A 26,758-nucleotide genomic window follows, 5' to 3' on the forward strand; every position below is an offset into this window, starting at 1 on the left:
AGCAGGACTCAAGTTCTGCTTTCAGAGGCATCCCCAATATGGTAGTTTGTTGCATGAGTTATAGGCGTGAGGAAGCCAAGTAAGAAACATGCAACTGCATTCCATAGAATTTCCACTCCTGCAACTGTTTTGTGTGTATGAGATTAAGGCATATACCCTAACATTTAAGAAAAAAAAGTAACGCTTAACTCATAGTAGGAATTCATGAATGTTTAAGTTGTTCTGTGAGCTTATTATTTTGGAATATAAAGCAGCTGAGACTCAGGAAAATTATAGACTGCTTTTTCTAAGGTAAAGAACTGTAGGATAATTTTACTTCTTTCTCAGCTGGAATTCCATACATATTTTCAGCCCTTTGTTTCAGGGCCTAAAAGCTATAAACTTATTACTAACAGTTCTGCCTTTGCTTTCAAGTTTCTTTTAAGCATATTTCTTTTACTGGTTGAAGTTCAGTTGTTGCAGACACTCTCTTATCCTGAACTTCCGATGTGTTCCTCCCAACAGTTGAAGTACTTAAGGGATCGTGTCTTTCTTACATAAGTCCTCTCCTCTAAAACCTTTACGTCTCAGGCCTGGCCCATGCACTCTGCGTAGGCTTCTGTGTCCACCTTGAAGGTAATCTGGGATCTTCAGCAAGTCTGACCCCTGCCCCATTACGTCTGAGCTGGTACCAGTCTTGTCAGCAAACATTAAAAATAGGTTGGCCTCACTCTCATAAAATGAGTACTTGTAGGGAATATAGTTAAATAGCCCCTTTTGAGACTTTCCCCATAACCCACTGCTTTCAAATTCAGCACGTGGTTCACTAGGAGTAAAGTAAGAGAAACTTCTGAATATAGTGTTCTCTCTAAAGCTCCCATGATTAAGAAGACACTTCATAAATCAGCCTCCTTCCCAAAGCTTTCAGATCTATCGTACCTTGTTATTTCGTACCTAGTCTGCGGAGGACGCATACATAGCTCAAGTGTGTGGCAGCTGTCTTTTAAGGGCTGCAGGTGATCACCACCATTTACTTTGGTTTATTAGGGATGAAAATGATGGAGTGTTAGAATAAGCCTGAAAAGCCAGTACAAAACTACTCTTGTCCTTTTTTTCAGTATTTCCTGCTGCTGTTAGTGATGGTTACTCTTACCCAGATAAATTCAAGCTCAAGTAATATTTCTTTTGTATTTTCTGTTTGCATCAGCCATCCACTTGGATAGCAGTAACACTGTCTTTTTTAAATAGATTTATTCCTGAGTTGTACTGCAAGCATGAGTCTTCATTCATTCAGTCGCCGATTGACATGTAGCACCTTCTGATTGAGCACTGATCGAGCACCTTCTGTGTGCCGGGTCAAGGGCTACTAACTCTCATAAATATGTTTACTTTGTGTGGTTGCCCAGACTCTTGGCATCAGACATATTTGCATGAGTGACACCAAAACCTAAACGCACACATGCTCTTATGAATGAAAAATGTCCATCATGCTTGTCATTTCGTAGTTGAGAAGAGACAACGGCTTTGTAACAATGGGGGGAAAGGACGTGTATTTCAAAATCTTTCTCTTCGTGTCGAGTTACTTAGAAAATGGTCAGTGGGACAGTTCTGAACATTTCACATCTGTGACCCATTGTTTATTAGATCAACACAGGCCCTTCTGGAAGCCAACAGGAAATCACGAGGGATGCATTCTGAATGACTAGCAATTTTCTGGTCCGTTTTGTTTTAATTGTGCTGACATCTTGCCCCTACAAATGCTATTGGAAGCTGTACTTAGAGGAAACTTTGGTAAGACAGTGAGTTCTCTGCAGCCTAGATCCCGTTGTCCCAGAATGTAATCCATGCTGGTTCGGTTCACCTCGGGGTAGATGGGACCCTCCTCCCTTCTGTAACAGAGAACGCAAGCACCCGGTGACTGACTCCCAGCACCTGGAACGTGTCAGACACAGCAAAAGTGCCCATAAATGTTGGCTAATTTAACTCACTGAATGAATGAATCTCAGATGCAGGATGCTGGTATATTTGATAAGCAGGCCTGTCATCACACTGGGGCTGTTTCTTAAACGTTTTTGTCCTCGTTCAACAGTAGGAATACATCACCACCCAACATACACACATACACATACACAGATGTTTAACTGAAGCAAAAGATTTAGAAACTGTCCTGCCAATGCTGCTCTGTGTGAATAAGCTGCATTCCGACCTGTTCTATTCTGTTGTATCTTATTCTATTTCATTTTTTTAAATTTAGTTGCTACCTACTGAATCAATTTCATTTCCCACTAATGGGTTGTAACGCACAGTTTTAAAAAACAATTTACTAAACCACCATAGTTAGGGGATTATGAAAGAACAGAATATATAATTGAATTAATGGTCCAGTCTTACCCCAAAACTCCTACTCTAAAGAGAGCACACAGAAAATTCTAGAAACTGGAAATGCTTCTTTCTACTTCATTCCCTCAGTTTCGTTATTAATTGTCTATAATATAGAACTGCTTTGGGAGGAAAATTAAAAGCTGCACATGCTAGGAATTTCTCTTTAAGATTTTTTTACTTCACTTTATAAATACCTCTAGGCTGTTTATTTTATATTGATATTTCTATTTATGATTTAAAACCCCAGCCAGCTCTGAGATGCTGTGGAGAATGGTTTTCTTCAACAAGTACTTTTTATCATCTGTTTTGCTTAAGACAAACATCTAAAATGATAAGATCTGTATTGTAGAGTATTTATAAACAAGGTGACTTCTGGGATTCAGGTACAAATCAGATACATCAGAGCATGTAGAATTACTTGCTAGATATAATTAGTACTAAAAAAATAGAGAACTAGCCAACACTTATTCCCACATAAAGTTTGAAGTTTTGGAAAAGATACGTGTAGGAGATGTGTGTGTCGATAAAGATAAACACAGCCCGACATCAGCTAAAGTGGCGAAAACAGATTTTTTCAGTAACTGCTGACCTGTAAGGGTCGCGCTGCACTCCAGTATGATTTGCTGAGAGGTGACTGGGCCTTTACAGGAAGGATGAGGGGGTGGGAAAGGGGTGATGGGGGCTCAGTAGGGTCAGGGAAGTGAAACGTTGGTCTGTGTAACACCATCTGGTTTGCTGACTGGTGCTTATGGAATAAGTCAGGTCCTCCTGTCCACAGAGGCTGGGAGCCAGGGCCCTGTCCTCAGGTGTCGCTGGGACCAGCATCCGTTCTCCGGGCAGCCTTGAGTTTCTCAGGGGGTCTGGGGTCGCCTAGGGATGCAGCCTCGAGCTGTTAGAAACTATGTCCGTCTTTGTTCAAGTCTCTGTGGGCCCAGGTGGGGGCCTGGTGGAGAGGAGGACCCAGAGGAGCCTGACTGGGGTTTGGCCCCAGAGAGAATCCTGTCCCTTCTCCCTCCTTCCCGTGTGAGCAGCAGGGACTCGTTGGACTGGTGGCATCTGGGAAAGGAAGTGAGGACGTTTGACCAGCTTCTTCTGGGCATCGTCCTCAGGACACAAATGTTCTGCTGTGTCAAAGGGGCTCAGAAGAGCCCACCTAGAGTTTGGTCACAGCAAGAATCTTTGTCAGTGTATTGGCCAAGCTCTCAGGAAATAAACGCCAGGGAATTTCTTTCGCCCCAACGTGGCTCTTAAAGCAAACAGACTTTCTTTTAATGTAACATATAACGCACGGAAGCCAGTGAACTCGGCCTCCGCTGAGGAAGGGAGCGGCTCCACTGCTTACGGACAACCTTCTGTTGGAGACACCCCACTGCCTTCCTTCACTGACTCCCGAGGAAACCCCACAGCCTGCTTTCTCGGCGCCTGTTCCCGTCCTTCCGAGTGTCGCTGGAGAAACTGCAGAAACAGGCAGACATTCTCGAGGTCTGCACCTTGGCCACACTGATGTCCCCTGCCTGAGCGGTGACAGAGGCTGCGTCCACCCAGCCGGCCACTGCAGGGCTTGTTCTGCCTGAGAAGGTCTCCTCATCCCTCAGATTATCCAGCCAGGACCCTGAATGTGGGGTGTTTTCTCTCTTTGACTCTTGAATCCATCTAGAAGTTACCACTGAGATGGCCTGAAGTGTTTCCAGGGCAGAGGTCCAGCTTCTTCCCAGAGAAACAACCAGTTAGGCTGGTCTCATCATTAAATAAGCAACTACTTTCCCACAGGAATGAAAGGCCATGATGTCATGTATTCAGATCTCACATGTAGATTGCGCGAAGGGCCTCTTTGTCTCTTCCTACAGTGTTATCATCACCTTTTGATGACACTGGCTTTTAAGACATTTTCTGATGAAACTAGAATTCTCTCCTTTTCTCTGTCAGAAATCCCCCGGCCCTCATCCTTCTCCGTCTACTTACCAGCCCTCCCAGCAGCCCAGAAGCCCTGGAATGACCGGCTTCCCTCCCCTCCCTGACCCCCTCCTCCCTCTGCCTCCGTCCACACCAGTCCCCGCTGTTGTCCTTCAGACACACCAGCCAAGCTCCCACCTTCAGGCTCTCGCTCCAGCTTCCCCTGCTTGGGAACATTTCTCCCCAGATCCCCGCTTGCCTGACCCCCTCACCCCCTACAGCCTTTGCTCAAGCCCCACCTTCTCAGGGAGGTCTGCCTTGAGCACTTGGCCTTCCTAAGGGTGCAGCCCCCCGATGCCTCTCTCCCTGTGTCTCCCTGACACAGTCTGTCCCTTTCCACTACCACGTCCTTGTTCTTCACAGCACTTATCACCTTTGTGCCTATTTGTTCTGTTTCTACCGTCTTTGTCCCCCTCCTGGAACAGAAGCTCCCTGAGGGCAGGAATCTGTCTGCCGAGCTCTGATAAATCCTAGACATCAAGAAGGTCCAGTGCCCACAAGGTAGCCAGGTCCCCAAAATGCCACCGAGATTCTCTTTGGAATCTTATTAAATTTATGCATCATCATCACTGGGAAATACGATAGATTCCTCCATTTATTCAGATCTTGTCGTACGACTTTTAATACAATTCTGGAGGTTTTTTGTTAATATATAAGTCATTTTGTCTAGTCTCCCCCCAAAAGGTATTCCAAGTTCAGCCACATCTCACCTTCCCACGGTCACCACCCCCCAGGCATTTGACGGGTCCCCGACTCACTTCCACGACTCCCTACTCATTCATTGTCCACGTCGCAGATGACCTGGCGTGTGAAATCGAAGCCTGGCCCCGTCACTCCTCTTCAGAAGCCGTCGAAGAGCTTCCCATGGCACGCGGAATAAAATTCCGAGCTTGGCATCAACAGTGCAGGGGCTGCACCCTCCAGCCCGGCCTCACAGATCCTCATCTCACATCCCTCACTCTCAGCACCCACCTTCCTTCTGTTTCTCCAGATCACCAAGCTGATCCTGCGCCGGCTGTTTGCACTTGCTCTGTCCCCCGCCTTCCCATCACCAGCTGCTTCTCAGCACCAAGGTTCAGCACAAGTGTCACTTCCTCGGGAGACCTCCCTAGACCGTGGTCCCTGAAGTCCATGGCCCGGTGGCCCCCTGGCCACCGGCCAGCCCGTCACTCTGCCTCTCTTGGAAGTTCCCTGATGACTCTGTATCTCCCTCCTAGGATATGATGGGAGCAGGGCTTTGTCTGTCTCTCCTGTTCTACCAGAGGGTGTTCAAAATTATTTACTGAGTGACTGCACAGTTGATGCTTTTCCTTGTTAAATTTATTCCTAGGCATTTTATAGCTTTCCTCACTATGATAGGTAGATTTTGAACAAATTTTGAATGAAGGTGAGAATCTTTTGACATTGGTTTATTTTGCCTACTTTTGACTGATTTTATGTTAATTGCCAAATATGTCTCTTCTTTATAGTATATATTTCTAATTCAGTCGACCTTTCCATTGCAAATAAAATAGACTCATGGTTTTGCAACCCATTTACAAAAGCACAGTTTTAATAAGCCGTTTCTTTTGGCCAGAGCCATAGAAAAGTTTCCTTTTCACTGAATTGTTTGGAGAGAGGCCCACCCACTCACAGCAACGTTATCTGTTTTACTCCCAGTCCCAGACTGCGTCTGTCCACTTCTCCACCTCCGCCTGTCAGACCCAGCCAGTGGGTCCTTGGTGCTGTTTGTGAGCAGTAATCTGGGGCAGGGTAAATGCAGAGAGGCGGAGTGTGTCCTTCTGTGGACCCAAGGTTCTCTGTAAGATGAAGACATAACTGAAAGCAGGTCTTAGACACATTGTGTAACTCCAAGGACTGGCTACAGCGTGAAGGTGGTAGGATTATTCACTGACCTGTAGCTCAGTCAGTGGCAGGAATGGCATGTGCAAAGGCCCCAGGCTGGGAAGTAGCTTGAGCAAGAATGAAGGATTGGAAAACGGCCACCGTGGCTGGAAGGATGCGTGAGCACTCAGGTGGTACAGGTGAAAGGAGGTCGACCGTGACCCTGTAAATTACAGTACGGGCTTTGATCAAGAACAGTAGGAAGCACTGAGGTGTTTGCAAGAGGGGCAGACAGGTTCACGTCTGCACTAGACACCCCAGATGCACTGGAAACATTGGAGGAGAGGTGAAAAAGGCCAAGAGACTGAAATAAAACCCTAAGAAATGGAAGATCATCCACCAGCCTGGAGGAAAAGAACAGAGTGAGTGGATACAAATAGAAGAGCTAAATTCCAGGAGGTTGATACAGTCTGAGTCCCTGCCCTGGGTTATTGATCATCTACGATCAGCATGAAAGAACACATGATAGGAAACTAAAGGGACAGGTTCCAACACATCTTAGCAACACGTTGAGTACCTTGGAGGTGGGATGGTTTCTTTCAGCCTCTTGCCCGACATCACCACTGCATTTATTTTGAGCGCTCTTCACCGGGGTATGCGTATGAATCAAAACTGGCAAAGAACATAAAGGATAATAAAACTCAGCAATCCTGCTTGAATATATGCTCACTGAGATAAAGTCCCACCACCTTTAGCTGCAGACAATTATATTTTGCCCTTTCAAGAATTCAGTCGTCCATCGACAGATGAATGGATAAAGAAGATGCAGCACATATATACAATGGAATATTACTCAGCCATAAAAAGAAACGAAGTTGAGTTATTTGTAGTGAGGCGGATGGACCTAGAGTCTGTCATCCAGAATGAAGTAAGTCGGAAAGAAAAACAAATACCATATGCTAACACATATATATGGAATCTAAAAAGAAAAAAAATTTGGTTCTGAAGAACCTAGGGGCAGGACAGGAATAAAGATGCAGACGTAGAGAATGGACTTGAGGACACAGGGAGGGGGAAGGGTAAGCTGGGACGAAGTGAGAGAGCGGCATGGATTTATAAATACTACCAAATGTAAAATAGATAGCTAGTGGGAAGCAGCCACATAGCACAGGGAGATCATCTGGGTGCTTTATGACCACCTAGAAGGGTGGGATAGGGAGGGTGGGAGGGAGACACAAGAGGGAGGAGATATGGGGATATACGCATATGTATAGGTGATTCACTTTGTCATACAGCAGAAACTAACACACCATTGTAAAGCAATTATACTCCAATACAGATGTTTAAAAAAAAAAAGAATTCAGTCATTAGGCTCATAAAGTGTTGTACTGGAGATAGTTGCCTGTGTCTACTATGAAATATGTGTGGAAATAGGTGGGGTTTTTAAAAATTAATTAATTATATTTATTCTGGCTGCACTGGCTCTTAGTTGCAGCGTGCGGGATCTTTTAGTTGTAGCATTCAGACTCTTCGTTGCTGTGTGGAAATAGTTTTATCTACTACTCCAGGGGCCGTATTGTATGTCTCTTTATACTTTCCACAACCTGCCACTCAGAGCTGGGCACGTGAAAGGTACTCAGAGACCAGCTCTCATTTTCCGATGGAATGAATTCACTTCTAAAAGCTAAAATGGTCTTAAAGGTGTGAACTAATTTCCACACCACTTTTTTAAAATAACATCCCCCCGAGAGGGGCTCCTGACTGTCACGCCGTCAGGACTGGGTCTCCAGGAGGTACAGAGTGTCACGTGACCAAGTGTCCCATGGGCCTCCGATGGCTAGCCTCCTGTCCGGCACTTCCAGGAAGGGCGTACAGTTCAGTTCTGATTAAAATAAGTCGCAGCATTTCAGTCCCTGAAGCCCTTAGCTGTTGTGGCTGTGCTCTGCGCTGCTCCACGAGCATCCACTGTCCGCACTTTAGGAGGCAAGCTTCCCTCGTTCATCCTTCACATTGAAGACCCTCTCATCTCCTTGGAGAGCTTGATGGGTAATGAGCTCTGCATTAAGAGATGAGGATTCAAGGAAGTGTAACTTCTGTCTGCCATCTTTGTTAGGACCAACATAACACAGTTCGATAAATAACCCACTTCAACAAATTTACCAGTTTCTTGAACTCTTTGTAATACGATAAGTGCATAATGAAATAAGTTAACTTATAATCAGTTGGGCTCTAAACGTACTATCCTATTATTCCCCAGTCATGGAGTCATAGAGCTTCGATTGGACCTTTTGAGAGAATTTTGGGTGAAAATTAAGCAAAGAAAATGCCTCCTTTAGGCTTCCTTATCAATTAAAATGCCAAACTCTTTATTGAAGCTGATAATCAATATATTGGAAATAGTGGCTGAGTAAGACCTACCATTTTCCAACTAGTTAGGCGTCCTGGCTTTTTTCAAATGCAGTATCCTATCAGTACAGAGGATTAGCAATTCACATGCCCCGTCTTGGGCCTTTCTTAGTAAAGAGGGAACAGGGTATCAGTGCCATACATTTCAGAGGCCAACATGGGCAGTTAATGTGAGGAGAATTTGGTTGGAATTTCAGCATCTCTTATAAGGGTTGCTTGAGGATTCTAAAATTTCCTTTTCATCTAGAAGAATATAAAGTGAGGGGAAGTTTTTCTTCTTCCTGCAACAGCAGCTGAATGCATTTTAATGGGCTGCAGTGTCACTGGTAATTTATTGCCCTTTTTTGTTCTTTTATGTGTTGTATTTGTCGTTTTGCTATGGCAGTTTCATCTATAAAATGGTACAGTTACAAGACAATGGTGAGAGGATACAGGACTGCCAGGGAAGATTCTGTTCCTTTTTCCTTGTCATTTTTGGAAGGAAACACTGAGTCAAATGTCAAGCATTTAGTTTCAGAAGTAATATATTTTAAAAGATATATATTACCCTGAAATAGTGTTGTTTTCCATTTTTACTACATAAACTTTAGAATTTCTACGTAAAAGATTTTCAGTGTAAGAGAGCAATTTAATTTTTCAGTATCCTTTTGTGTTTTCTCTTTCTATCAGCAGTGTGATAAAGGAAGATAAAACAATATGTTTAACTGTCTTTTATTTGCTTAAGGCATAGAGCTTCCTGGCTTGAAAAGCATAAATTGAGATTTTATATTTTCGGAAATCTACCTTATAATTTTGTTATTAATCTAGTGCATTGTGCATATCCAAAAGGAATGCTGAAGGTAAAGTTTTGAGCTTAAAATAAACTAAAATTTGGGTAAAAGGTGCAAAATACTGGGAAAAAGAATGCCTGCAGTTTTAAAAAATAGAGATTTTGCACAAAAGATTTTATGTCACTGAGTTAAATTATTCTTGCCTTTTCTGTAAGGAATATATAGTATCAATTTTATAGTGAAATTATATTAATTCATACTTGATATCAGTTAACATGGAAAAGGCCTGGATATTTTTTTAAATATTTATTAAAGCTGAGTGACAATTCCTGTTTTACTAGGTGTTTCTTTTTACCTCAATGGCTAGCATGGAACTAGACAACATTGTAGCCATTCACTGACTATTGTTGATAGATACCAATTGTGATACTTTGGTTTTCAGCACTTTACTTGCTTTAGAAAAACGTGACTACCATTTAGAACATAAGGCATCAACATGAATTCCAACAGCTTAATGTCTAAGAAGCCAGTGAATTCCACTGAGAATTTGTAGGCAAAGGGCCATGTCTTACTGCTGTGCATTTTTGGTTGACTTTGAACTAGTTTCTCCTATAAATAAGTATTTTTAGAATACTGTAAAATGCTTAGTATTTGTGAGAGGTGGTTGTTTTGTTTTGTTTTATAAATTTATTTATTTTCGGCTGCGTTGGGTCTTCATTGCTGCGCGCGGGCTTTCTGTAGTTGTGGCGAGTGGGGGCTACTCTTTGTTGTGGTGCACGGGCTTCTCATTGCAGTGGCTTCTCTTGTTGCAGAGCACAGGCTCTAGGCACGCGGGCTTTGGTAGTTGTGGCTTTCAGGCTCAGTAGTTGTGGCTCGTGGGCTCTAGAGTGCAGGCTCAGTAGCTGTGGCACACGGGCTTAGTTGCTCCGTGGCATGTGGGATCTTCCCGGACCAGGGCTTGAACCTGTGTCCCCTGCATTGGCAGGCGGATTCTTAACCACTGCGCCACCAGGGAAGTCCCTGTGAGAGGTTTTTAAAGTGTTTATGGGTGTGAGCCAGTGTACTGAGTCAGAATGGAAAAGAAGTCAGGACTTCCTCCAGCATCTTAACAGGGCAAGATGTTGAGGAAGCAAATCAAGAAAACTTCAAGGATAGTTGTAGCGTAGACAAAACTCTTTTCTGGAGAAAGAATTCTTATTTTAAATACTCTACTGACCTTATATGAGAATCAAGGGAAAGGTCCAGGACCAAAACAGAAAGTTGAAAAAGCACAGTCCTTTCAACCCAGGTGCCTCATCTTATTTGCCCTTTTGACACTACCAGTGTCAAAACTTGTTCATCAGTGTCTCCAGAGGGCTGACGGGGAGGCCCAAAGTCTTTAAAAAGATTGACTTCTGAAGTTCTAGCATATTCAAATCCCCCCACACAGGCACACGCAGGCACACATGTACTGCTTGTAGAGTTGTCATTGTTTTCATGTGATAGAATCTTGGGTTTGGCTTTGAATGTCTGATTCGTTCTCAGGCCATGGTTTTTCTAGCTTAGGGACCATATATTCTTAATCAAATAACCTGTCTCTCTCTCTCTCTGGAAAGGTTGCCCCAAGGGGAAGGGGGAAAGAGGGGTCGCTCTCCTTTGTGGAACTGTAGCCCTTGTCTAGCTGCCTTCCCATCTCATATGCTTGTCAGACTGGAATCCAGGGCTTCCAGAAGGGAGTATCACTTTCCTTGGTGGTGAATCATTTAAAACATTATTTGCATTAAAAATCAGTATATCACAGAGCAAAAGGCAACATTTACATGCTCCATTCAAAAAAATAGAGCTACGGACTTCAAAGAAATTTGAAGCCAGTGGTGGGCCACTCAGGATAAAGCCCAGATTCAAGCTTCTGCCTGTCTTCTCCCGCCTGCCTTATAGGGACAAATAATGGGAAAGTGCTGAGAGTCGCAGCTACCCTTGATCAGCTCAGAGGGAACAGTGAAAGCCCTCCAGTTTAGACTCCGGATCATCTTCAAAGCCACACTTCCTAGGGCCATTTGCAAACATGTCAGACAGGAATCTGGGCCTGGATTTAACAGGGCAGTTCTCAGGGAACCTCTGGGTCCCAGCGTACAATTCAGAAAGTATTTGCTTTAGATAAAAGGTAGTGAGCTCAGGTCCAGACTTCTTGGGCAAATCTCTTAAACTCCAGAAGTCAGCTTCCATATCTGTAAAACGTGAGAATCTATTTCTTAACCTCACAGGGGGCAGTGGGAGAATTAATACAGTAACATGTGTAAAGGACTCTCACAAAGCTGGCTGCGGGTCAAGGCAGAGGAGTTGGCAGTTGCTGGTAACTTCTTTTGTGGCTTTGTTGTTTGTTGTTGTCCTGATAGAGGATTGTTTATGGCTGTTAGGGCTTTCAAGCGAACAACGAACAACGTAATCAATGCAGGCCACCGACCCTCCCAAGCTTGAATGTTGACCCCGCCCTTCCTAGAGGTTCAAACGTGAACTTCCCAGAAAATGAATGGATTTCTTGATGCTAAGTAGGGTGTTATCTACACGAACAGCACGTGGCTACTGGGGTCTCCAGGAGCACTGGAGAGTGAGAGCAATGTGATTATTTTATTATATGTCAGGACCTGTGATGAATCTCCCACAGATGATATTTCCCACTTACCTGCGTTTGGGATATAAACAGCCTCAGCAGGACCCAGCCTGTTCTCTTGCCACTGGCAACAATGGTGATGATGCTACTGATGGGAAAAAAAAAAAAAACCACTGCATTTTCAAAGACAGCTGCTTTATTTGAAGCAGTAATAGCCCAAAGCAATGCCTAACCTAGTGTGCACTTCCCTGTAGCCCAGCGCACGGAATAAAACGCCAGACTTTCTTTTGTGGTCCTGGCCATTTGGGGGTTCGTTTGTTCCTTCCTCACTGTCGTTGGTTTAGATGTGGACACCTCTCTTTGTGTTTGTCCCTCAATTACACTGGTTCTCAAGGGAGCACGAGACGATGTGCTTTAATAGAACTCTGTTGAGAGGGATGATAGATTATCTCATTGAGGACCTTTTTCAGACACTGGGTATGAAGTTGGAAAAATATAGAGTGGTTTGTAAGGGAAGGAGAAGCAACATAAGTTTTCTTCAACATGTTGTTTTCATTCAGAAGAGTGAATAACTATCTCTGAGAAACAGTCTTTGAAAATCAGCCTGGCACCTGCCCGGGAATTAATAAATGGCATGTGTTCGGCACATCTATGAGAATCTCTGATGAGTTTTCCCATCTCCTCCAGTAAATATCCAAGCAATACATCACTCTAGCCATGTAATTGATGTTCAGTTTAATCTGTATAATGTACTTATTGGTATTGCTAATGATGCAGTTATTAATTATGGTTTATTATTAATTACAACAGTTTACTCAAGTTAGAGTTCTTGGTCAAAACACATTATCAGCATACCAGTTTTTTTCTGGGATTTTTGCCTAGGTGCTGTCCTTGCAGTCGTTTAATTTTGTTCTTTTTTACTCAAGATTATATCTAACTTCACAGTAAACGTGACCAAAAAAAAACAAACATTGTGGGGTATTACCAATTTGGTGGGTACTTCGTGTATGTCTTTGAATAATCTCTTTAGACATTGGCATATATTTATATATAAATATGCGTGTGCACACACACACACACACACACACCCCACACCAGAGTGATTTACATGTGTCTTTTAGCCAGTTTAAAGGCTTAATAAAGGGAATTTTCAGATTTCTACCTTATTTCTTCTCTGAGTAACAAGGAAGTTAGAAAATGCTTCTAAAGTAAGGTCATAGGAATGATATAACCATTTTATTAAATAAAATTACTCATAATAATTGTAATCATATTAGCATTATCTTACACGTTTCTCCTTTTTTTTTTTTTTGCTTTCTAAAAAGTCCCAGACCATTGTAATTATTCTCCAGCAGAAATTTTGACTCGTTTAAAGACTTCTAAAACAAATTCGACCTATGATCATGAAGAATGGTCTACAGCTACCTAATCATTACAAGTATTGAGTTCATAACACTTTATTCTTGACAGATACTCATTTCCTGTCTCTCTGATATGTACCCAGTTAACTTTCTCATCATTGATGGATATATATCTCACTGTTTTGGTGCTGGAAATATAATATTTTGCCACTAGTATTTATTTCCATGCTCTTTCTTCCTAGTAATCCCATTTTATCATTGATGAAAGTTTGGTCAGTAAATTTACTGGCAAAGACTTTTATCTGTCATCAACATACTGAGGAAAGCCTTCTGTGCCCTGGCTAATCTCCGGCATGGTCCCTGGAGCCAAGGCTCAGATGGTCCTTCTTTCTCAGCATGTTGTCTTGATGGCCATGGAAGGTCATCAGAAGGCAGCTGCAGACCCCACTCGTCTTAGTAACCCCCCGCTAAATGCCAGGGATCGGTGGAGGAAAGACCACAAAATTGGACTTGTCTTTACACTTCTATTTTTTCCTCTTTTTTCTTTGCTTTTATACCCATCACCCTATGTCTGAGAACTTTAACGCAAATGGAAAAAGAATAGGTCGGCTGTGAAGAGAGTACAGATGAGAAAGACAGAAAAATTAAAGTGAGACTTATTGGGAGAGAGCTTTAATTCAACGTGAACTGCGGGCACATAATAAGATGCTGGGCCGGGTCATGTGAGGGCCGAAAAGTAAAACCACCTTTGTCCCAAGGAACGCATATTAGCATGGAATATAAAGGACTTACCAAAATAACTGAACTCAAGGTTGAAAATAGTCAAGAGGGGTGAAAAGAAGGTGCTATAGCAGTTCAGTAGGAGAGAGAATACTTCCTTCAAAGGCACAGGAACAGTGCTGGGCTAGGTGGCCTTTGAAGGACGGGTAGGATTGAACCTATGAAATGTGAGTAGGGATGGGTCCATGGAGAAGGAGTGGCAGGACCAAAGGGGAGATGCTGCATGTAGGGGGCTGGGGGAGACTGAGCATCTCCGTTTGGTTGGAACCCAGGTAGATGCAGGAAGGTAGAGAGAGAAGAGGCATGAAGTTAAGAAAGGGGCTGGGAGCCGGTTCATAGGAGGCCTGGCTGCCTTTTGTAATAAGCATTAGGAGGCTTTTGGGTTTTTTGTTTTGCTTTTTAAATGAAAGAATGGCATGATTAGGGCTCTTCTTTAGGAAGATCAGTATGGCTGGACTGTCTAAGCGGCTGGCTGGGATGTATTCTTAGGAGTCAAGAGCAAAATCCAGAAGAGAAATGAACCAGGTCCATGGCAGTGGGAAAGGAGATGAAGAAAGTGTAGCGTTTTTTGAATTTTTAGACATTGGGCAGGGAGGTAAACTGACCTAATGTCAGGTGACTGTTCTTCAACCTGAGGGTAGAGTAAATAAATCTCCTTTGTAATATATTTCTTTTTTATGTGCTGAGGGTCAAAATTTCCTTTCTGGACAACCAAATTCATTTCCTTGCTCGGAATTTTATTAAGTACATGCTACGTTCTAGGCACCAAGGATACAGAGAGGAAAAAGGGGCAGCTTTTCTCTGCAGGAACATGGACTCCTGCCTTTGTTTAAGCCTATACATTCAAAAATATTCTATTCACGTACACAGATGGCACATGGTCAACGTTCTCTTTTAAAACTCCCCCTCTGGGGCTTCCCTGGTGGCACAGTGGTTGAGAGTTCACCTGCTGATGCAGGGGACACGGATTCAAGCCCTGGTCCGGGAGGACCCCACGTGCCGCGGAGCAGCTAAGCCCGTGGGATCCTCCCGGACCAGGGCTTGAATCCGTGTCCCCTGCATCAGCAGGTGAACTCTCAATCACTGTGCCACCAGGGAAGCCCAAGCCTTATTTCTTAAATAACTTCATTGTTTGAGGAAAATTATATGCTTAGTAAATGAGAGTCAGGAGATGATGTGACCCCACTTTCTGCTGAGACCCCAGGAATCCTCAGTACGTCTCTGAGGGTCACTTTTTGTATGTGTGGCTCATTGGCCTGTAAAAAGACACGTCACACCTCTGCAGGCAGTTTGCTATACCCTGTATACTTTTTGAACCTCAGAAATACGGATTTTTCTAGCAAGCACATAGAATTTATTAGGTACACTTACTTTTTGATAAGAGAGTGAATGACCAATTTCAAGCAGCAGAAAAAGCTGCAAGGGTCTTTTGCAAACAGTTACTGCTTTGTGCAGGATGCCGTGTGATCCTTTCTCCCACATAAATGATTTCTGAGAGCTAAACATAAGCATGACCCAAGACACAAAGTATGGAAAAAATGTCAGGGACAGTTGATTTTTATTTTAACGCCTTCAAAGTTTAGTTTTAAAGAAACTGTTGGAAATGTCCACTCTTAACTGATAGCATCCTCAAAATCACCCACTCACATTTCCTTTATTGATTATTCAGTTCATATGAAAGGTGAACACAGTTGATGGCTTCTTATTGACAAGCTGTTCACTCATTTTATTACTTGATGGTGATTTGAGAAATGCAGATGGAAAAAATAAAGCCATTTCATCAGACCAGTAACGGCACTAATAATTCTCTGGAAACTTCCAGAAAGTAAGTTATAAGGGTTTGATCATCTTACCCACAGGCTGTAGGCCCCATCAATAAATGAGAGCAGTAACTGTCATGAAATTAGAACTGTCATGAAATTAGAACAAAATGGTATATATCAAACAATGAAATTAGAACAAAAATGGTATATATCAAACAATCTAGCATCTCAGTTTTATATGAAAAATTATGTTTCTGATTATTAGTTGTACGTCATACATGCCCTGCATGCCCTACGGTGGAAATGAGGTACAAAGGAAGAATGATAAATTCAAAAGCATAATCAGGTTACAAATAATACATAAAGTGTGAACGGAGATTATTCCAGGGGTACTGACTGATTTTGCATTCCCAGAGGGAGAAACAATGATGTACAATTTAAATGAAAAATCTTGGAGATGTTTCGTGATTATATGTAATGTTAAGGTACAGCTGGAAAAAGCAAACATAGATAGCAAGGAATTCTAATTTTTCTGAGCAGCAAGACATGAAAGAACTGACAATAATCTTTAAAACCAGGGTGTTGCTATTTTTAAGAAAAAGAAAAGACCTCTGCAAAAGGTGAAAAATAACTATGAAAATTATTTGAAATAGATTCTCTATTCCATAAAGTCATAAAAATGCTAGTCCAGAGTGGCTGAGGCGTCCCCGATGGATACTTCAGAATATCTCTGGGGACCAGTGCTCTGAAACACACTCGGAGAAACAGTATTCTTACATGTTTCCACAGCTTCCATTTTGTTTTTTCTCATAAGGTTTCTCAACCTCCTGTTTCTCTTTTCAGCAACTTCCCACGGTTGCTGTCCCCCGACTCTTTTCTCTCTTTCCCCCCTCAAATACGAGAAGTGGAATTTTGGTATTTGATTTTGCATGTTGTGAGAATGAAGTATTTTGTTGTTTGAATTCAGTGCAAACGTTGAACCCAAACACCAGGTCCGCCATCAGGAAGCGGGCCAGGTATTTCCATGAGTGGCACCGACATCCGCCCAGTGCCTGGTGCTCTTAGACCGGAGGGCACTATGTGCGGCCAGTGGGGTGCCCTCCGTGAGCTCCTGCATCCTTGCAGTTCCCATCACCCACTTGGACCAGACATTGGAGGCCCCTGGCCTGGGTGAGGCAGTAGCCTTCATTGCTCTCCAAAGGGAACGTCCTTCTTTCCTCCAGTTGGGTTTTGAAGCTCACCCGTGGCACCTCTCGTGGCCTATTGCAGCGGGCACGGAAGGCTGAGGTGTCACTCATCTTGCTCACCTCGAGTCCCCTCCAGAGCCTCTTTACAGGACCTGGAGCATAAAAGGAGCTGTTTATTTGAAGACTGTGAAAACCAAGATCGGCCGCATCACAGGGATGGGCATAGGATGGCTCGGGCAAGGGGTCCATCCTGTGTCCATCCCAGGGATGTCACTATCGGTGTCCATCCCATCTGCTCACTGGGATGGAACTCAGAGAAGAGGCCCTCTCTGCCTTTTCTCCTCCTCCCCCCCTTCCTCATCTAGTTGTGAGCAGGGAGGAGGGGCCCCAGCTCTGTGTTCCCGGATAAACCTGCAACCCCACCGAACCCACACATGTCCGTCACCATCTGCCTTGAGATCATCCGGATTCATCACATGAGACCCTTTTTCTCAAGGAGCCTGGGTGTCCACCTCCCCCTTCTTCCCCTAGACCTTCGCCCCCTTATCTCTCTGTACGACTCTCTCCAGGTCCATCCCTTCCGGCCCCTTCAAGGTCACTGCTCCAGCAGCCATCTCCTTTCCCTCCTGCGTCATCAACTTTTCCCTCTCTCGGGGACCGTGCGCATCACCATTCAGAATGCCCTAATTTCTCGCGTCTTAAGGAAAAGAGCTTCCCTGGATCCCCACACTCCTCCCTGGCTCCGTGGCGACACTCCCTCTCTGCCTGTATCACACTGACTTCCTCCCTCTCCTCACCGATTTCACTCCTCCCCCCTCCCTCAATCTGCCATTCCTTTTCGTCTCCATTACTGGTCCCTCCTCGTGACGCACCCTCTCTCTTCACCTCCCAGGTGCCCTCCTGAGTCTCGTGGCTTTAAAGACCATCGTTTTGCTGGCAACGCCCCAAATGTTCACCCCAAGTCTAGACCTCTCCGCTTTATGCCCCACAGCCTACTTGAGATCCCTTTGGGTGTCTAGTATCTCAAAAGTAACTTGTCCAAAACCAAATTCCTGATTTCCCCACCTACCCTTCCACACCTGCCCCTCCAAGTCCTCTGCATCCCAGGACATGGTAACCCCATCTTTCCAGTCACTCCTCCCAGAAACCTGGATGTTGTATCAACACGTCCTCCATCCAATTCATGGACAAATACTGATGGCTGGACCGTCAAAATAGATCTCACGTGTGACCATGTCTCACAACCTCCACTGCCATCTTATTCCAGACCATCCTAATCTCTTGTGTGGACTATTGCAATAGCCTCGTAACTGACATACCTGTTTTCACTGTTGACCCCCGACGGTCTGTTCTAAACACTGTCACCAGTGACCCTGGTGATCCTACGTGATCCTGTTGAAAGCTAAGCCAGATCACATCCCTCCTCCGCTCCTAATACCCCCGTGGCTCCCATCTCGTGCAGAGGAAAAGCAAAGTCCTTCCAGGATCTCTTGAGGTGCCCCCAAGTCTGTCCTTGTGCCCCCCACTTTCCCCGGCATATCCACTCCAGTCACACCTCAGTGTTTCACAGTCTCGTCTTGTAGCTTTAAACTTTTCCTTTCCACTGTCCTCCCTGGGTGTCAGCATACCTCACACCCCTTCCTCTTTCTGGTCTCTGCTCACATGTTATTTCTCAGTAATTCTTCTCTGATAGCCCATCTTGGAGCTCAGCGGCAACCGCCCTGCCCTGCCATCCCCACCCAACACGGGTTTCTCTGTAGCACGAGCACCGATTGACAACCTGCACAGTATCGTTTACCTCTGGGTCTGCGTCCCACAGGAATCTAATTTCCACAAGGAGAGAGGCTTTTGTTTTACCCACGTGCTCACTGCTGTGTTTCTAGAACAGCACACGGCACATCGTTGGATGTGCAATAAACTCTTGATGTATAAATGGAGAATATTACTGATTTCCCCCACAGTCAAGGGCAGCCAGCCCTAGTCACCATCGTGCAGAGGTTCTGGGTAGCCACGCCCCCCTCCCTTCCCTCTAGAAAGGCTTTCTGTTTGCTCAGGAGAGGAAGACCTTGCCCTGGGGGCTCAGCCACTCCAGGCAGCGGTGATGCCTCCGTGTCCTTCTGGGCTGGTGTCCGTGGGTCTTCGGGGGAAATTTATGCAGCCTGTTCAGTGGTCAGAAGTGGGCCCAGACCCTCGAGCCAGTGGCTGAGTACATCCACTTCTCAGCCTGAGAGCTGCTGTTACTGAATTTAACGTCCAACACTGGACCAAGACGGACTGTTTCCTGCCAAGTTGAAAACCAGCCAAACACTGCATTGGCTAATCGCTCCCTTTCTTTTCAGAATTTTCACGTTAGACATTATATCTGAAACCTTAAATAATGCAGGCTCACTGGAATACCATCCTTTTTTTAAAAAAACTTTTTTTAGTCATCGAAACAAAACAACACACCCGGAGCTGTCACTGGGAGTCAGCAGCATGGGCATCTGCGGAGATGATGTTCATTCTCCTTCCCCCTGAACATTTAGCTTATTTATCATTTTAATGAATACGTCCAAGCCTAGATAATGCCCACTGTGAAATGCATACATTTGAATTTATTCTCTTTAAAAGGAGCTACATGTGCAGTAACCTCTAAGCAGGATGCACAGTAGAAGAGAATAAAAACACCTTTCCATGAAGAATTAGAATTTATACCAAGAAAAAAAGAATAAAAGTTTATACCGTTAGAAACCCGGCAAGAAAATAAAACGGAAGGGGAAATATTATAACAACTTTCTTGCCAAGCAGTTTGTAAATTACACTCTTACGGGCATAGATTTGGGTAAAGGGGGAAAAAAACCAAGCTATCAGTTGCAACCACATTCTGTCACAAATTATCCTCTGTCTGAGTCTGACTGACAGCTCACAAGCACGTGTTTCCAAAGCAAGAAACGGGGAGAGAAGAGCATCCTGTGGGGGAAGGATGGAAGGATCTCAGGCCGGGATGGAGGGCAGAGCTCACGGAGAAGGCAGGGATGGTGTGTCCCTGAGGGAACCTGCAGTGAATGACACACCTTAGCGAGATTTTCCCGGGGTCGTGACTCATTTCAGCCCAACTTGTGTTTCCCCAGAGTAGTCCTAAACCCAGACACCTGAACGAGCCCCTTCACCCAGGCCCCACCACGGTGAGCTGGTGGCCGTACCTTTCAGGCAAAGGGAGGGTCGCGCACAGACCTGCAGGGCAGCCTTCCTCACGTTTTATCAGTTGCTCCCCCATTTTGCATGATTGCTGCCATGGTTACCTTGCACCTGTGTCCCACAGAGATTGAACATTTCATTTTCTTGACCTGCAACGTGAAATGAGTTAAAAGTAGGTGCTAAAGAATGATGATCCTGACCTTCGCTGGCTGCATAGCAATGTGCTTCCTGCAGGGAATGAGGGGCCGCAGGGCTGATCTCTTTCCCTGACCCAAGGATAGGTAGGATCACTCCTCACTTCTCACAGAGCTTAGGAAAAAGGCTAAAGCACAACGTAACTAGTCACTTAGGTAACAGAAGCAAACACGTGACCATTAACAGGACGCTCTTCTCTTATGGAGTGTTTACAATGTATGAGTTGAATCCTTGTAATTTTTTAAATTTAAATTTTTAAGCCGAATCCAGTTTTTCTAAATAATTTCTTCCCTGTGTGTTGTATTTACTGGAATAACTTAGTTACAAAAAACTTAGAGAATCATTTATTTAGAAAACATATCTGGAGAACTTGCATTCTATCCCTAGTGAGGTAAATGGAATGGTCCCCAATGTGCCAGCATTTGGAAGAATAAAACCAATTAGATTTTATTTTTTTAAGTTAAGTTTTCAAACTGGATAAAAAAAAAAATCAGAATTGAAAACCATTGGACTTTTTGTCAGTTTTGTGAATTTGAAATATGTTATTTTTACATGAATGGCTTTTTTCACCTTTTATTCATCTTTTAAAACATACACAATGAATCTTTAAATTTTTCTTAGTTTATTCAAAGTAACAGTATCCTCCAAATCTACCACTTGGCTGTATGTTCCAGTGGCCTGTTGTAGTGGTATACTTCAGATGCTATTATAATAAAAAACAGTAAATATTTTCAGGGTTCATTTGGACAACTGTTTGAGGGATATTCTTTCAAACAAAATAACAGAACATCCTCCTGAAGTGGTCAGAAATAAAAATGGCCTGTAAAGAGTCATTATATCCGTCAGGGTTTGTATTTAATAAGGTGTGATTTTTCACATCACCACTGCTCTCCTTGCAACCGTTGCTTTGATTGGAAAGTACACGTGGGGTGGAAACTCGGGTGATCGTGGCCCTCCGTCTCCTGCCTTGTGTTTCTCCCCGATCTTGAGCAGCTCCGTCTGTCTGATGGCCACGGCCATGTTCAGGGTGCAGAGTCTCATATAAAATCTTAATATGAATAACTTTTGAAAGAAACATTTATATGTTCCAGTGGAAACAGATGGAAAGTTACAGCTTGACACCCTGCTTCTCTGCGATGACTCATCTTAGACTAAGCCCGGCCTGGAGTGCACAGGAGACAGTGATGGTTAAGTTTTTCAAGAATCAGATGAAGCATGAATGCAAAACCCAGTGGAAGAGTAGAAAGGGCTGGTACCATAGCCAGTGTTGATTTCATTTTTACCAACAAAAGCAAGAAGAAAATTCTAACATGAGAAATTTGGGCATAAAATTCCTACTTTCCCAATGACCTGTCTCCCTAGGGAGGGGACGTGATGGCTCAGATGCCAAGGGCTGTCGTGCTCTGATTAAAAAGGGAGAAGCCCTTCAAAAGTGGATTCTGTTTAGTGAATTGAACATTTCGGTCCTAATATTTTTCATCCTGAACTCATTTAGCAGAGGAAATGGATATTTCATCAGACACAGACTTGACATTCCATCACATTATACTGTAAACAGGACAGATAGTGTTTTGAAACTGGGAAAGCAGGAGAGCTAAGACAGTGGCCACTGGAAGGCCCTGGTTATCTCATTTAAACAGATACGAAATGTGGGTGCCAGTAGTGTGATCATCGTCCGCTTCCCACTTTGTGAATAAATTGCTTAGAAGGAGTCTTTTGCCTACCAGATGTGACCTAGATTTAGATTTTCAAAGGCAAGGGGGAGAAAAATCTCTATTGTGTTAAAAAAACAATTGCTGGTAAAATGCACAGTAAGTGAGCTTATCTCTCTTCTCCAGGTGTTTGGGCTAATATTGTTATGGAATTACTGCTTCATTTATGAAAAATAATTGGGGGAAATGTTCCAGCAAATCAACTTTGGATAAAGGCTGAGGATGTCTATTGTGTTGGTAGCAAGTTTCTAAAAGGCAGAAAGATCAGGGAGCCCATAGAGATAATAAAAATATTTTAAAAACTGTGTTTGAGAAGAGTCTCTTATAAAAGGGTCAGTCGTGGGTGTGCTTTCCAACTTGTGTTGGGGTTTAGTGAAATAGGGAAGAACAATGCGAACAATTACATTCCTTTCAGCGCCTGTGAAAGCCGTTGAAAAAAAATCAAAGCTCGTCTGTCTGCTAACTCTGATAAGTCCTATGACTCTGTTAAATGCAGCAAAATTTTAAAAAGCTAACATTTTTATTCTCCCTTACCCACCGTGTCTTCTTTCTCGTTTCCTCTCCCCTTCAGGAGCTGCCACTCCAAAACCAGTCCCAGAACCCGAGAAACAAACAGACCACACAGTCAAGATCGCAGGAGTCATCGCTGGCATCTTGCTGTTCGTGATTATATTTCTTGGAGTCGTGTTGGTCATGAAGAAAAGGTGAGCTCCCGGCCGTTGCCACCCATATGCTTCTTGGCCCGCTGTTTGCCAAGAGGCTTCTTGTGTGTGAAAATACTCAGTTACTCATTTGGCTTTGATGACCAAGATACATCTGTGGCTCTGGTTGTTCCTATTTTGCATCATAAAGCATTCAAGGTTATGGGACAGAATTTAGGGTACATGGCTGTGATTTTGTGTAAATATGCAGTTTCTCATGCCGGGTCAACATAAGGATCATGTGTCTTCCCACAAGTTGGTTGGTACATAAAACTTGGCAGAATGAGTAAAATCATTTATTCACCAGGAAATGTTTAGTATTTACTAGCAACAGACTAGGTCTTGAGAATATGAGAAAAAGACTTTTCCTTCTCATTATATTGAAGATTATGGCGGTGACAGAATTTACTGGGCCCATGTTATGTGCGGGCACCATGTTAATATCCCATGAGAAAGGGACTCTCAGAAAGCAGCTGGACAGCAACGCAGGGCATGAGGACAAGAATGGTAGCATGTTGGATGTTATAAGGTTGCCCTGTTTGGCCAGGGGTGGTCAGAGGAGGAGAAAAACAGATATGGCTATAATAAGCAATCTTCACCTCTAATACGTGAAAAATAGGCAGTGTCTTTTGTCTTGTGGAAATGAGTGAAAACTTGCTTAATAATACAATGTTCAGTTTATATAGAAATGATCAACATAAAATATAGACAGCAAGAAGTGAAAAGACAGATTGTCCCTTTTTTATGTAGTTTAAAAACAATTATAAACAACAGGGTCCTATGTGTAGCACAGGGAACTGTATTCAATATCCTGTGATAAACCATAATGGAAAAGAATATGAGAAAGAATATGTATATACATGTATAATCGAATCACTGTGCTGTACACCTGAAACTAACACAACATTGTACATCAACTAGACTTCAAGTTAAAGAAAAGATTTTTAAAAATGATGGAGTGTGAGTAAGGTTACGGAGGATAGGAGGTGAGGACAGAGGGGTCGGCAAAACCAGGTCTTGGAGGTCTTGTCTGGTCATCTAAGGAGCTGGACCTGGTCGTAAAATCCACTGGTGGCATTTAAGCAGGTAGTAATGTGACGTGCTTTTGCTCGCAGAAAGATCACTCTGATGTTAGGGTTGAGGCCAGCAAGGAGAGAAGAAGGCTGGAGTTAGGAAGACCAGCAACTTCAGAAACATAAGGAGCTACGTTGTAGTAGCCGTTTGCAGGCCGATCTGAGGGAGATGACGCAAAATAGAAAGAACCTCCTTGCTGCCGTGGCAGTTCGTGGGGGTATCGTCACTCCCCAGATGTGGAATGTGTAGGAGGTGGGACATGTGGGGCGTGAAGACGGGGAGCTCAGCTCTGCACTTTTTTAAGTTCACTCTTCCTGTAACGTGGAGTAGACATGACCACTGAGCAGTCAGATATGCTGGTGTGGGCCAGGAAGAGTACTTTCCACAGTCAGAGTCATCCATCCACATATGGCCGGCTGAAGCTGGGGCTGGGACGAGGGCACTTAGAGCTACTGTTGAGTCAGAAGGAGGTCAGGGATGAAGGTAAACCCTTGCGTCACAGCAGTATTTACGGGGGGAGTTAATATCCAAATGTGTATACATACATATACATCTTTCCTTGCTTCTTCCTTCGTTTTCTGGTAACTGGTCTAGTTACGCCTTAGGACAACCAGCTGCTCTGTCCCAGCTCATATGTGACTAATGGGTCCCCATCATTTCAGCTACTCCTCCCCACTTGTCATCCATCCTCTCTTCCTTTCTCTTTGCTCACACATCGTTTAATTTCTCTCCATTTTTAAAATCTTTTTTCTTGTGTTGAGAACTTTCACGATCTACTCTCTTAGCAATTTTCAAATATACAGCGCTATAGTGTGGTGTATATACAGTGTTACTAGTATAGTGATACTAACTGTAGTCCCTGAGCTGTACATCCCATCCCCAGGACTTGTTTATCTTACAGCTGGGAGCTTCCTCCTCCTTTTTCATTTCTCATCTCTCTAGCTTTCTTTTCTTTACCCTTCTCTGCTTCTCTAGCTGTCAGTCTCTTTGTTTCTTTCTCCCTTCACATCTCTGTTTTTTTTCTTCCTTCTTCTCTGTCATCTCTCATACACTTTTTCCTGGATGTGCTTTTTCTCTCTCCACCTTGGTGTTTATGTAGAAAACTTAGCTGTAGTACCAGTGGTTGGTACTTTTTTTTTTTTTTAATATGATCCAGTATAAATTGTAAGCAGCACTAGGCCCTTGTACGCCTGGATATTCAAACTAAACATTTTGGAGAGTTGATTTTTAGCTGTGGGAATGTGTTGGATTTTTGTGTCATCTGGCAAGTTCTCTGTGAGGAATAGCCTGAAACTACAAATCCAGTTGCCCTCGTGACCTTAGCTAAATATTAATTCATCCTCCAAGGGTCTGTTTCTGCAGGATTAATTCATTATTCCACCTTGGACTCTCAGGCAGTCATGGAGGTTGTGTTATAAATTATGCATTTGAAGAAACTGCCCATGGTAACGTGTGGCCTTGATACAACTTTAGACTAAATTCCAATAACTCATATCAAATTTACATGATTATTTACTAGATAATAACCTTAAAAGGGTTATTTTCACAGCATGTGCCACTTGTGTATTTGCTTTTTCTGAAATATAGAATATGCTCCCTTGTAAGGCAAATTTTCCAATATACTATGCCTCTAAGTACAAAACGTATAAGATTTTGACCTGAACAGTCATGTGGTCCAAACTGTCTTATTTAATAGAAATTCCAAAAACTTCTAATTGTTCAGGGTTTTCTCCCAAAATTTGAGTCTAAATTTTAAAAGTTGTATTTTTAAACAGAACCGTTAAAATATGATAGTAATCATGAATAAGTGGCTGGAGAGTTATTGATACATAACAAGCTAAAGCGTTTGGTTAGCAGCAGGGAGTTTAGATTTGGAATTCCTAGAGCTGTGTTTTAACTAATTTTGTGATTCTGACTTTCTCTGGGCCTTAGTTCCTTCATCTTTAAGTTGAGCAAATTGCACTCCCCGATCTCTGAAGTCCCCCCCAAACTCTCCGGTTTTCTGTTACGCGGCAGCCAGTGGTGACACGACTATGCAGTTGCTGTCCTGCAAGTGCAGTGGGGGCTCCTTACTCTATCTCACGCTGTAAACATACACAGTTGCTTCTCCAAAGCTTGCTTTGTGCAGCAGATTCAGGTCTCCTCGTGTTGGCCGGTGAGGGGTTCATCTTTTAGCCACGCGTTTCCCATTGTCACACAGGAGGCACTCAGTTAAAAGGCGAGTAGTGGGGAGATGTAATGAGAGAAGGAGGGTGGGCAGGAAAGAGCTGGCTTTCAGTGTAGTGCTAGTCGTGTTTGCTTGTTCGAGCCTGTGCTAATCAAACTTGCAGGCCCACTCCTACCCGGGCCAGACTCTGGGTCGCCAGTGCGAGCACATGCCATTGGTCATAAGGACATCCTGGGCCCAAGAGAAAGTGTGGGTGAAGCAAATGCATCAGTACTTCTGGAAATACAATTGGAAGTCTGTCTTGCTGGGGAAAAGTCAGTAGTGACCGTCTGGGTGGGTCAGCATGCCAGGCCACGTGGGCCTGAGCTCTTTGGAGGAGGGACAGCAAATTTCACTGGGAGACATTGCCAGTTATTAGCTTAACTAAGATCATGTGGGTGTCTGAAGGCTCAGCCTTCTCTAAAAATTAGTTGCTGGAATAGAACCTGTAAAATCTGTTCAACTCATACTAACTCATGGAATCCTTTCACACCTCGGCCATAATGACTGAAAACTGAGAATGACCTTCAGTCTTATTTGGCTATAGTGTTTTACAAACCTATCACAAATTAGACTAGTTGTTAACTGTTTGTGAATATTAATACATTCAAGCCTTGCCTAGACTAATACAATACAAAACCTGCTTTTCCTTAAAACCTTTTACAAAACCTTTCCGTGTATTTTTATCTTATTCTTTA

General features: G+C 43.5%; 1 protein-coding gene across 6 annotated transcripts in view; it reads left to right on the forward strand.

The window, feature by feature from the left end:
• Window positions 1-26,758, forward strand: part of PTPRM (protein tyrosine phosphatase receptor type M) — a 746,259-nt gene that overhangs the window by 486,697 nt on the left and 232,804 nt on the right. For all 6 annotated transcript variants that reach the window (XM_004275949.3, XM_049698267.1, XM_049698268.1 and 3 more), the window contains one exon: window positions 22,651-22,783. In XM_004275949.3, the coding sequence (XP_004275997.1) occupies window positions 22,651-22,783 (133 nt within the window). The remainder of the gene's footprint in view (window positions 1-22,650; window positions 22,784-26,758) is intronic.

This window comes from Orcinus orca, chromosome 15 (genome assembly GCF_937001465.1).
Source record: "Orcinus orca chromosome 15, mOrcOrc1.1, whole genome shotgun sequence".
Taxonomy (NCBI): domain Eukaryota; kingdom Metazoa; phylum Chordata; class Mammalia; order Artiodactyla; family Delphinidae; genus Orcinus; species Orcinus orca.